This window comes from Octopus bimaculoides, chromosome 3 (genome assembly GCF_046866305.1).
Source record: "Octopus bimaculoides isolate indiv1 chromosome 3, ASM4686630v1, whole genome shotgun sequence".
In the NCBI taxonomy this organism is placed as follows: domain Eukaryota; kingdom Metazoa; phylum Mollusca; class Cephalopoda; order Octopoda; family Octopodidae; genus Octopus; species Octopus bimaculoides.
The window spans coordinates 69,726,586-69,740,037 of NC_142930.1; the positions used below are offsets into that span (position 1 = coordinate 69,726,586).

The following is a 13,452-nucleotide window of genomic DNA, read 5'->3' on the forward strand; positions in this document are numbered from 1 at the left end:
AGGTGATAGGTGAGGTTATTTTCGTTTATATTTATTTTGAAATGTTGTCGTAGGTTAGAAGTTTCTCGATATTTCTGTCAGTTCACTACTGACCCGAAATTATGATGTAGGAAGAGTAAAAAAAAGGTCATACTATTTTCTTTCATTTTACATTACACTGAACCATTAAATACGAGCCAACGAGGGACTTTCTACGTGGTTGCTTGATCTACTTACCAGCCGAATCTCACTAAAATCGCACCCTACTGTCTTGAAAGGGGCAAGTACACGTTATATGGTGTAGTCGAGGGTGCAGCGAGAGGAAAGGAGAGAAATGAGATGAATGGAATGCTTTTGATCATATTTCAGTCAATCAGCTCCAACTTGCGGTTTAACATCAACTAGCTTCAATAATACTGATTTTCTTGAAGTTTACTGTTCATAGACTTTTGTTCCTAACATTAATGATTTTAAGGCCTTCTTACATCCTCTGGTTGTTTACTACTGTTAACAGTCATTTGTTAAAGTTTTATACATTATATGACATTCTTATTAACTGGGAAGCAGCTATAAGCTCCAGTATCTTGCAAACTGTTCTCAATCACTCCTCCACAAAGCTGGAAGTGGGATTTAAATTTTAGGTTTTATATATTTCTCCTAATTGCTCGTTTGTTAGAATGAAGGTGTGTGGGTTAGAGTGTTGCACTCATGATCGCAAGATCGTGGTTTCGATTCGCGGACCGTGTAGTATGTTGTGTTCTTTTGTAAAACACTTCATTTCACGTTGCCCCAATTCATTCAGCTGTAACTGAGTGAGCCTGCGACTAACTGGCGTTCCGTTCAGGGTGACTGTTGTGATTTCAGTCACTTATGCGCCGTTGAAACCGAGTAACCGTTCCTATGAGTTAGTAATATCCAGTGCTACATAATATACTACGGGTTAGAAGGCGGCGAGCTGGCAGAAGCGTTACCGCGCCAGGTAAAAATTGTTAGCGGCACTTCGTCCGTCTTTACGTTCTGAGTTCAAATTGCACCAAGGTCGACTTTGCCTTTCATCCTTCCGGGATCGATAAAGTAAGTACCAGTTGAGAACTGGGATCGATGTAACCGACTTGCTCCCTCCCCCGAGCTTGCTGGCTCTATACCAAAATTTGAAACCAATATGCTGCGGGTTAATGAGGAGACAGCTTGAAACATTGAAAATTTTACTGGATTGATTCATCATGTAAGAATCGTATTACTTTTCACTAAGATTTTTGTGATATATATATATATATATATATATATATATATATATATATATATATATATATATATATATATATATATACATATATACATAGAGAGAGAGAGAAATTTTACCAAATTCGGTCCACCCAACAATAAATTGTTATAAAGCATAAGAACTAATGAATGAATTAATCTGTAGATTTTGTTTTTCAAATGATCATTTGATTTTTTTTAATGAACGTAGGAGTTTTTTTTTTCTATTCTTCCTTTGTAGATTAGGCAAAGAAGAAACAAATACAACTGTTTACAATAAAACTTAACACGTACCGTTTATTAAATTCAATTTAAAATAGATTCAATGAAGAAGAAATTTTAAATTAATTGCCTGTGGCGCAGGTATTTCTATGTAGTTAGAAGCTCGCTTTGCAACCAGGTGGTTTCGAGTTCAGTCCCACTGCGTAGCACTTTGGGCACCGCCCGACCAAATCTATGTGAGTGAATGCTATAGTCAGAAACTGAAAGAAGCCCGACGTATGTTTTATATAAAAATTTAAATGGTTCGGACCAGACCTCCAAATAGAGAAGAATTGGGCCGAGGTATCGAGCAGGGTGACCCACATTGCCAAGACCTGTTCTTGGCGGTGGCTATCCCTGAAAGGGAGGGTGGAGGTGGCCAATGTGTTTATCGCATTGGTCATCATATACTGCCTAACCGTTGTGCCTTGTCCTGATTCGTGGTTGATCAAGCTGGAAAGACAGCTCTTCCACTTCTTATGGCAGGGCTTGAAACCGTTTGTAAGACACTCTATTTGCTGTCAACAACCATTAAAAGGTGGGCTAGGGATGCCTTGGCTGTTGATGCGCAAACCTGCACTGAGGAACCTGTGGCTCTACCTGGATGGTGAACGGGTGTGGTCTTCGCTGGTGAAACCACACCCGTTTTGCCAGCAGGTATGGTTTCCCAGGTTCACTAGTTTCGAGGGACGGGAAACCTGGTTCAATCGTAGATTGAAGTTGGGTACATAGTATACGGAGTGTCGCAAGGCACTCCTGCTTTTCCGTCGCCCAGGCAATGTCTGTGGTAGTGGTTCCACCGCTGTCTTTTATAGACGGTTTCTAGAGGCGGAATGCGATGATACATTGAGGGAAACCCTAGATTTTGACGATAGTCATCTGGCCAGTCTGTTCCAACGTACATTCGGGCCGAAGACCCTGGATAATTTTCAGAAGTCTTTGGCATGGCAGTGTTACCGCGGAGCCTTACCTGTCCGGGATAAATTCTCAAGGCACGGTGGCCGAGACACTCCAATCTGTCCAAGATGTGGGTGGGACAAGGAAACCGTCCCGCACGCTATTGTTTAGTGCCCGGATGTGTCTGACGTGTGGGTTTATGCCGAACAACTGGAGGAAGAGTACAGCTGTTGACTGAATCTATAGTGAAAATTAACCTACCGGATTTCTTAACGAAAGAAGGTAAGAATTGTTTTCTCTCTGTAGTAGCAACTGCGAGAGGGATTATATGGAGGACAAGAATGAAAGGAATAAGGTCAGGCACCTTCATCTCTGGCGAATTTTTTCATCTTCTACCTAAAAAGGCAAATAGAGCTGGAGAGGAGATGTTTGACTGAAGACAGGTTTGGAAAAAGATGGAAGAATGTCGCACGAATGTTGGGCATGAAAAGCTCCGTGTGAATGCGATATGGTTCAAAAACCCAGGTCAGTGGTACGGCGGGGTTCGTTATAAACCCACCTCCACTCCATCTGTTATGTCTTATTGTGTCCTATCATCATCCGTATTATATATAATGTATTTAGAATTTTTTAAAGGACCCCAATCGCATTTCATGTAAAACCATTCGATTTCATTGTGCAGTCCCTTCTATGTAATGTCCTTAAGGATAATAAAAAATTAAGAAACGTTAGCACGCCGGGCGAAATGCTTAGCGGTATAACGGCTCCGTGAGTTTACTGGTCGGACGTGTTATTACTCGCTGCGATTTTTTTAGTATAACGCCACTATTGTTTGGTGGGCGTAGCTGAGATGGAGAAAATGAAGACGTATGCAGCAGCGACGGGGAGTCGAGCTTCCGTCGTCCCAGGCCTGCTGAAGCAATATGAAATACATTGGAATGAAGACATGGCTAAGAAAATTGAAAAATATAAAGAAATGATAAAGAAGGAGGGGCCAAACGTAAAGTTGACCCCATTAGAGGAGGAAAAGACGAAAATGGAAATTGGAGTCGTGGAATATAAATCCTTTTCAAGGAAAAATAAAAGAATAGAGAGTGCAACGAAGGAGGAGGTGGAGGAGTGTTTGAAGGAATTGCAAGAAGATGTGTTGTTTTTTACAAGAGGCAAGACATACGCGTCTGTAGAAATAACATTTGTATCGGAGGAGGCAGAAAAGAAATACGCCAATAAAACACTAGCCAATGGAAATTGGATGCTCTTTCCTAATAAGTTGGGTAGACGTCCAACGTGGATTAGAGTGGGTAGGATCCCACCGAAAATAGAGTTGGAATGGGTAATGGCAGCAGTTTTTCCTGAAAGAGAAGGAGAAGATGCAAGGATAATTATGATAAGCAGAACCCAACAAATAAATTGCTGGGGGTATGGATTGAATGTGCTTTTTATAGCAAGTCAGAAAGTTTATAGTGACATACCGGAGACACTGGAGCTGCCTAACGAGGACAAACTGGACATAATGTTGGAGGGGAGACCTCCAAAGTGCTACGAATGTGGCAAAAGAGGTCACATAAGAAGAAGGTGCCCAGAAATAATGGAAAACAAAGAAATGGAAACGCAAGAAGGCGTGATAGAGCAGAGGAAACAGTCACAGGAAGAGGAGCAGAGAGCTGATTTTGAGGAAGCTAAATCAAGGAAGAGAGAAAGGAGGAGCTCATCGCCGAAAGTCGAACAAGGGAAAAAATGCAAATCACAGGATCAAGTGGGATCACTGAGGAAAGAAGATAATAGCAGCAGAACATTACCACAGAATCATACAGTCTCACAATCGCACAGACAGACAGATACACAGATGCATAAACACACAGACATACATACACTCGGAAGCGAAGAAGATAACGCAGAGTTACAGAAAGCTAAAAGCACAGAACCTGAAAACACAGACACACAAACACAACATGCAGACTTACAGTCACATAAACATGCAGAACCACAGACAGATAAACACACAGATATACAGTCACAAAGAAATATAGAACAGACGCATGGTAGTACAGAATCACAAAAACAAAAAAGAACAGACATACAGACGCAGGAGGTACATAGGAACGGCATATATTTGATGTCATATCGATACACACAAAAAATAGAGAAGATATCCAAAATAAAAGACATTGTCAAAGTGGACCTCTCGGACCGTTGCGATAAGGAGGCGAGATGGATTTTAATAGAAAAAGAAAAGTATAAAAAATTAAAAGAGGCTTTCCCGACAGATATAAACCCACTGGGGCCCGAGGTGAATTTCGAACCCAGCGCTCAAGTGGTGAACTACGAGGAAATAAAAAGATTATATAAAATGGTGAGTAGTTTTATTTTGGATAAATTATTGAGATAATTTTGAAAAGAACTATCGAAGACTGTGAAAGGAACTATTAAGAACTGTTGAAATAATTGAAATAACGCGGCCGCCCCGAGGTGGCCGTCCCATCATCATTGTTTAATTTCATTGTTCCATTCTATCATGTGTTAATTGTCCCTGCATGTGTGTATTGTCCCATCTGTGTTTTGCCCCTTGTGGGTAATAAAGAAATTGGTATAACGGCTTTGTGAATTATTGTGAATACTGTTGTGTTACTTTGTGTAAACTGTCTCGGTGAATAATTGTGATTTTTGTGGAATTATTTCGGTTGCATTTCACGTGAGCTGCTGCATTTTCCCCAGCTATGGCAAGTAGTAGTGTCTCCAGTATGGAGAGCTATGCCAAGGCCACTGCGGTGAGGAAGCCAGTGCCGCTAGAGACCAAGTTAATCAAGTTGGATATGGAGGAGGTGATCAGAAGCAGGAATTTGATAGAATTTGAGGGAGACTCATACAAATTGTGTCCCCAAAAGAGACTAAAGAAAATAAGATTCTGAGGACAGTAGTGTATCGTACACAGGCTGTCGAAACCGGTAAAATTGAAATGGTGACGGAAGAAGAAATCGAGGAGTGCCTGGGTGAAATTGTAAATGAAGCCACGTACATCAACAGAGGAAGAAAGTTCGGTACGGTTGAGGTGAGGTTCGCCACTATAGAAGAGGCAACCAAGCATGCAAGAAAATAGCATTGCTACCAAGCTATAGAGGAATAAGAAGTGTAGAAATACGAATTCCCAGAGTTACACCAGATATTAAACCAGAGTGGTTGGTTGCAACAGTGCTGGCTGCAACCAAGGAGGAGCCCGAATTGGGACCAGCGGCGAAAACAAAAGTGTGCAAATGGTGGGGATTTGGACTCGAAATGTGGCTTTTTGCCACATTCGAGGACATAGAAAGAATTCCCTACCAGATAGAAGTGTAGGACGAGAAAACGTTAAATGTCGTAAAATTTATATTATGATCACTATGGATCTAATTTACATAGATGATACAAAGACAAATACAAACAGATGTACAAAATGTATGAGTTCTTTTTAAAAATTTTTTACGATGTTTTTATAAAATTTAAAAAACGATGACTTTGAATATTCAGACATACATATGCATGCATACCCACACACATCTATATAAATATATATATATACACATATATACATACATACATACATACACACACACACACATACCCATACATACACCTACACACATGTATGTCTATAAAAAGAAGGGGAGATTGGGTTTTTCAACCCGGCAGCTTATAAGGCCCAGCAGTTTGCCTTTTATTTTCTCAATGATTAGTTTGGGTGACTTACACCCACCTTTTTCACTACTTCCTTCCATCTTCGTTCATATACTTTCTCTGACAGGGTTCTCTTTTCCAGCCCTATCTTGCTCTTCAGGTGATATCTGAAGTAGAACAGCAATCCAGGGCCGGATATGTAGGACCCTGTCACGATGCCTTCCATTCTCGTCCTCCATATACACTCTTTCAATACTGCTACCGTACAGAGAAAACAAGCCTCACCTTCCTTTGATAGTCCAGTTGGCGGTATCATCTTTATCATAGACTCAGCCGACAGCTGTACTCGTCCCAGATGCGACAACACGTGTTCCACGTAAATCATCAAGCCGGAGAGCTTCCGACAATGTACGAGAGCGTGCTGGACAGTTTCACTGTCCTGCTCGCATCTTGGACATGTCGGTGGCACTGCTAAACCGTGCCTGGATAACTTTTCGCGAACAGGTAGAGCATTCCTGTAACTCTGCCAAGTCAGAGATTTTTGGAAATTATCCAAGTACTCTGGCTTGAAGGTCTTACGAAACAGGTTGGCGAGTTGGTTCTCGTCGAACCCCAGAGCCCCTCCTAAGACGTCATCGTTTCCCTCCTCCACTAGCCGTCTGTAGAATACCGAGGTGGTATTCCCGCAGCCAGCCTTGCCCGTCTTGTGGATAGACCAGAGTGCCTGACGGCACTCCTTCTGCCATAAAGTCAGATTACATCTTCTAATGAGACCGGGTTTAAATCGTTCCAGCGAGGCCGGTCGCGGCAAGAACTCCTCCGCCAACGGACTCCACACCTTATCACCCTCCAGGTGGCACCAGAGATGTCTCAGCCTCAACGCATGTCTGCGCATCATTAGCCGGGGCATCCCCAAACCACCCTTTAGCGGTTCCTGGCAGCATACGGAGCGCCTCACAAGTGGCTTCCCCCCCCCCCCCCTCCACAAAAAGCGGAAGAGGAGTCGTACCAGCTTGTTTAGCCAAAAATCGGGGCAAGGCACAACGGACAGGCGGTAGGTGATTACAGATGCTATAAACATCTGCACCACCTCCGCTCTACCCTTCAAGGACAGAGACCGCCAAGACCACTTCCGGATTATGGCCTCCACCTTGTTTACTACCTCGCTCCAATTCTTCTCCGTCTGTGAGTCTGAACCGAACCAGACTCCAAGCAACTTAACAGGACCATCTGTCCAGTGTCCAACGACACTGGACGATAACGGCCTGTTCCTCCAGGTGCCGAGGCGCAGACCGATGGACTTGTCCTTGTTAACTTTTGCTCCTGCCACCGCTTCGTATCTTCGGAGAGCATCTTCTACTCGAGGTAGTTGTGCTTCCTCAGACACGATGAGAGTGACGTCGTCCGCATACGCAGAAGTAAACTTACCGCATCCGATCTCATTAGGGTTGCCACCCAACTTCTCCAGCCTCCGCAGCAATGGCTCCAGGGCCAAAACATAGAGGACCGGAGACAAGGGGCACCCTTGACGAACAGACCGCTTGATCGAAAACGGCTCCGTTAGGTAACCGTTTATCTGGACGGTGGACTTAATGCCGCTGTACATAGCGGAGATCCACCCGCGAAAGCCCGGGCCCATCCCAGCCGCTTCGAGGACGGCCTCCAGGTACCGATGGTCGACCCCATCGAATGCTTTACTTTGGTCTAAGTGGACCACTGCCCCTCCTTTGCCGGCTAATTTCCCAACCCTGTCTAAGGTGTAGCGGAGAAGGTGAAGATTGTCCTGGATCGACCTGCCTGGGATTGCACAGGTCTGTGCCTTCCCGACAAGCTTCTCCACGACCGCCGTCAACCTTTTAGCTAACACCTTGGCCAAAATCTTTAGCTCTACGTTGAGTAGAGTTATGGGCCTATAGTTACTAATGCTATCCCCCTTGCTTGGGTCCTTCTGTATCAGCGTCACAACTCCCCGGCTTACAGAACTGGGAATTCTCCCATTCTGCTGCCAGTTTGCATAGACGCCTGCCAGAATCTCCCCAAACAAGTCCGGCATTGCTCGGTAAAACTCGTAGGGCAGACCATCCAGTCCCGGAGACTTTTCCCCCAGCGCACTCGGCCAGCACCTCTCTTACCTCCGCGGGAGTGATCAGGCCTTCACAGCATTCAGCCTCGCGCGCCGAGAGTCGAGGCCCGCCAGCTAGGAAGTCCCTTAAGGGCTCCCCACGCCCAAGCGGACCGCCCTCCCCGAACACCCGAGCAAAATGCTGGTGAAGGGCCTTTTGCATCTCCTCCTGTCCATAGATCCTGCGTCCCTGCCCGTCAGTTAAAGACCCAATGCAGGACTTCTTGCCCTTCTGACTCTCCACATGGCGAGCCCATCTGGCTGCGTTGATACCTTCTCGTTTCCCAGCGCGTAACTTAGCTCTGACTCGGCATCCTTCATGTTTGGCATTGAGGTGACGATACAAGACCGTTCTCGCCGCCGTCACTCTGGATGCGGTGCCAGATTCCATTGCCTCATCTAGACTCCTGACTAAGTCACCCTCTATTCTAGACCTATCTAAACTTAGCTGATTGCTAAATCTAATGGACTCAAGTCGTATGGCTCTCTTGAGGGCGTGCCACCATCTATTATTAATGATGGTGCCACATAATGCCCTCTGCACTAACTCCTTAATCCGGGTACGAAAAGCTACACAAGTCAAAATAGACTTGTTCATTTTCCAATACCCGGGTCCCTGTCTATGACACTTATCTATATGCACCTCACACGTCACAAGTTTGTGATCCGAGTAAGGCACAATGCAAAAATGTGGACAGCTAAAACTATTCTTATCTCTTTCCTTAAATATTCTATCTATATACGATCTGCGTGAGCCGTCGTTATTACTCCACGTCCACTGTGGAACGCTCGGCTCATCCAGTCGGTAACGGTCTACTAGATTAAAGCTCTCTAGTAGACCTTTGAGGCAAGAATTTCCTTTCCTATCAGCGGAGCCTACACTATCAACTCGCGCATCGAGAATAGTGTTGAAGTCCCCTAACAATACTATGGTTTTAGACGTCAATAGAAAGTACTCCAGGTTCTGAAAAAATCCGACTGCCCGTGTTCGTTAGGAGCGTATACAGCCACCAACCTGAAGGACTGCTTACTTTCGTGTGTCACATCTAGGACGACCAGCCTACCTTCTGGGTCCAGAAAGACAGTACGTATCTGCAAATCCAAGTTTTTCTTGATGAGGACTGCCACGCCTGCACCTCCCCTCCGGCTCGGAGAAATAAATTTCTCGTAACCATTGAGGAGGGGCGAGAACGCTTCAGGTCCCTTCATCTTGGACTCGGTTATTACAGCCACATCTATTCTATGTGAAATGAGGTCGTGCAGAAAACAAGCCTGTTTCCATTTCGACCCCATTCCACGCACATTTAAACTACCCAACTTAATCATTGAAAAATAAAGGTAGAAAATGAGGACTTACGGTTGTGAGAGGGAGCATGGCACTTTTTGTCTGCCAACCTCCCCTCCTCCTTCCGTTTCTGCATTGCTCTTTCTCGGGGTTGCCACCGGGCTCTGGTTTGGGGTGGCTGTCGGGCTGACAATCAATCTGCCCTCTTTTACGTCGTTGGAGACGTCAATTATTAGTTTGTTTCTAACGTGTTCCTGAAACAGTCTTTCTGCAAAGTCTTCTTCTGAGACCTTTGCATATCTGTATTGAGCGTCCTCTGTGCCGCTCTTGAAATATCTTACCCTTGGGTGGGCTTTGATATACTTTACAACTTTTTCATTTTTTGTGTTTATCGCCACTATTTTTTCGTTTATTTTTAAACCTTTCAATGCAGGTTGAGGGGTGGGGGGCTTGAACCTCTGTCCTATCAGCGTTGTGCCAGCGGGGTAAGGGTGGGAAGTTGTTTTTTTTTCCTCTGTCTGTGCAGAGGTTTTTTTTTTGTTTGGGGAGGGGACTCTGGCGCGTGTTATTTCTTCCTTTTGTTGCTCGCCATTGAGAACTCCATCTTTTCCGTTTCGTTCTCCACTACGGCAACTATTTTTTCTCTCTCTTGTTCTTTTTCTTGCTGTTTTTTTCCTTCTACCGTGTTTCCACTCTCCACCTCGATGGTGACTGCTTTGCCCCTTTCTTCCTCTTCCACGTCCGCTCTCGGAGGAGGGGCGCCACTCGCCCTAACGGTGCTTGGCTTTGCTCTTATACAGTCCGAGCGGACGCGACCCCTCCGCCCACACTTGAAACATCTGGGTCGACGTCCCTCCACCGACACGCGGATGGTACGCCCCTCCCCCACAAACACCCCATCAGGCAAATTCTCGAATGTGCCGCTCTCAGCCTGGACCAGAACTTCCAGCGTCTGACCCCTCCATCCGGCCGCCTCCCCCCTCCTCATGCTCAGAACATTCATCCTCTCCTCGACGCCGAACACAACCGCTGCCGCCGCCCACACTACGTCGCATCTGAAAGGCACGTCCTCAATGGTCACCCGTGCCGCTCCCCCTCCCATGCAAGTGGGCAGCAACATGATTATATCGCTCTTCAACGTCTCCGTCGAGACCCCCCTCGCCACCTCAGCCGAGTCGAAGTGCACCTCAACCGCTGCACCTCGCACTCCGCGGCTGACGTGGCGGACCCTTGGCCACACCGGCGCCAGACACCTCTCGACCAGTTCGCCACGAACCTCCGTGATCCCTTCCTCTTTCACATTGTATACCTTGCACACCACCATCTCCTCCCTTCGGGCACTGACAATCTCGGGCGGCGTAATCAATTTGGCTTCACCATCCACCCCCCGTGTGCACCTCCCGAACGCGCACAGACTCTCCTTCACAATTCTCAGTTCAATGGTGCTTCCACCAACAGCCCGAGAAAAACCTTGCTTTGGCACACCTCCCCGAATGGGAGCGCTGCCCCCGGCTGTCGCCACTCTGTCAAAAAGACAAAAATAACAGAAAAAATTCCTGTCGCCAAGACAAATGAATGGCACTCTCCCGCCCCGCAGGGCGAAAAACCACTGTTAAACAAACAGTCACAAAAATGTCCCACAATAACAGACGCAAAAGAACTCACACAGACGCAGCAGCAAAGATACCTGAATCAAGATATAATACTCCAAACACGAGAAAACGTTGAATGTCGTCGTCGAGGGAAGAAAACCAAATTGTTATATATGCGGGGAGAGAGGTCATATGAAGACCAAATGCCCTCTATATGAGTTCACACAGCCACAGCAAGAGAAAGCACAAACAGAGGAGGAAAGAATTGTAGACCACACTGAGGAAATAAAAGAGAGACAGAAGTGTGAAACAGAGAAAACAAAGAAAAACGAAAATGGAGCTGCTAGCCCTAAAAAGCGAAGGAAAAATAAGTCAACAGAACGGTCAACAGAAAACAAAAAAGATAAAAAAGCCAGAAACTAATAATGTACAAGAAGAGGAGGAGAGAACAGAGAATGATGTGAAATACAAGGGGCAATTTTTTTGCAGATTCGTACTCTCTATAAAAAAAATTAGAGGGGTGTTGGGAGGTGGGGTACAAAAGGATTCTTGCCAAACTCATTAAAATAGAAGGGGCCTTTGGTAGTAAAAAGGTTGGAAACCACAGGTATATACAATATACGGCCTGTTGACAAATACATTTATGAGTGTTATAGCGGTTATTAAATAGCTGAAGGAACTTTAAAAATTTCATTAAAGAGAAAATCATTCAGAAATTGTTGTTTCTCGGCTAGTAAAATTAAAATTGAGCCATCAGTTTTGATAGTTTAGGGAAAAAAATTCATTTAGTTTCCTAACTGTCGTAAACTAAATTTGTATCAAGTTCTGACATTGTAACAACCGGTTGTTGACAAATCATGGTCCTCGCCACATCTTATGTAGCAGTCATTTATATACGTTCTGGTCTAGATAATCTTCAACGAACCAAAACCTGATTCATACAATATGGAAATAGGGTCAGCCCATTTACATTGGCATTTCTTTTATTTTTTTCTAGTCTTAAGTTGTTTTACTTTTTGTTTGTTTTTCTTTTTCTGTATGTTTTCTTCATATGAAGAGAACATTTTCAATAGTTTTCTTTCCTGTTTTTCAAGCAGACGTGTGTTAGTGGTGGTTATTAATATAACACTTTTAACATTTGATATCGTTTTATTACTCGCCTCCGAAGTTTCAAATTGGTAATAATACATTAGTGCACACATTTTTTTTTAATAATGTGTACACGTATTTTATAAATGTTAGTATTATTTTTTATTTGTAATACTTATATAAAAACTGTTTAACGTATTTGGGGTTAACAAGAGAATTTACAGACTGCATTCAATCTGAGAAAAATGTTTACGTGGCTTATGTAAAGTTAAAAGGGCATGGGAAAATGTAGAATATCTGTTTTGCACTTATAGATAAGATGAAACGTATTTGTTTCACTAAAAGTAGACTCAGGTGATATTTATTGCTTTTATTTATTTTCTTTTTGAGCTTGTTTATTATAATATCGGTTCCAATATGTTTTATTATAGACAGAGAATCCAGTTTCTGAGCACGGTCGTAATCATAGTTAGAAATGTGTTATAAGGTCTAGAATGATTGTTAGATAAGCAGTAGTGGTTTGTAAGAATCATTAAAGCGAACATTTATGAATAATTGAACAGAATATTTATGTTTTAATCCAATGAAATAGTACATTTATTTCCCATATAAGAAATCTCACAAATGTCGTAGGTGTTGTGAAGGATGTGAAAAAAGTCAATACGTTTATCTTTAAAGGTTGAAAGCAAGTATTGAATTCAAGGTGATAATTTCTACTTATTAAAGCTAAACGGGTTTGACGCTCACGTAGAAGTATTTCATGAATAGGAACTTTGAAAACAAATAGCACTTTGAAAATAAAGCACTTTGAAGTAATTTTACATTCCAGACAATTTTCTAAAAACATTATAACAAAATTTAATGTCATTTATTCAGTTTCACAAAGTTCAGTTTCACTCTGCGTTTTGAAAATTATTCTCACGAGAAAACCACAAAACTAGTTTCGATTTATTTTTAAGTATGTGTATTTTGAACGGGAAAAACTAAGCTTTTCTTTGATTGCTTGAACAAGTTATACTTACAACTTATATAGAACAGAGAAATTTCACTCGTAGTACTTTACTTCTTACTATCGAGCAATAAAATAATTAACCACCATTGATTTTTTTTTTTTTGTCTGGGGGATGACAGGACGGAAAAAAATATAGAATATTTAATGTTAGTAGGTATCGTTAAAATGGGATTCGAGAATGAAACAAAAGATTGACAAACGCTGAAAATCTGCTTCCTTTTTTCTTTATTTTCCATTAGAAAATGCAAACGTCTGCTGCAAGTGTGACTTTTTCTCACGTGTTCTTTTACTAGTTTTAGCC

The 13,452-nt window shown here is 43.3% G+C and overlaps 2 protein-coding genes across 2 annotated transcripts in view; both read left to right on the plus strand.

Moving 5' to 3' along the window:
* Positions 1-1,546: 1,546 nt before the first annotated feature.
* The window catches only part of LOC106877405 (uncharacterized), a 71,825-nt gene continuing 59,919 nt past the window's right edge, over positions 1,547-13,452 (plus strand). Inside the window, exon 1 of the mRNA XM_089349196.1 lies at positions 1,547-4,753. Coding sequence (XP_089205322.1) covers positions 3,251-4,753 — 1,503 coding nt within the window. The 5' untranslated portion in view covers positions 1,547-3,250. The remainder of the gene's footprint in view (positions 4,754-13,452) is intronic.
* The window catches only part of LOC149136573 (uncharacterized), a 17,357-nt gene continuing 9,022 nt past the window's right edge, over positions 5,118-13,452 (plus strand). The window contains exons 1-2 of the mRNA XM_089348314.1: positions 5,118-5,139; positions 10,055-12,006. Coding sequence (XP_089204440.1) covers positions 5,118-5,139; positions 10,055-11,268 — 1,236 coding nt within the window. The 3' untranslated portion in view covers positions 11,269-12,006. The remainder of the gene's footprint in view (positions 5,140-10,054; positions 12,007-13,452) is intronic.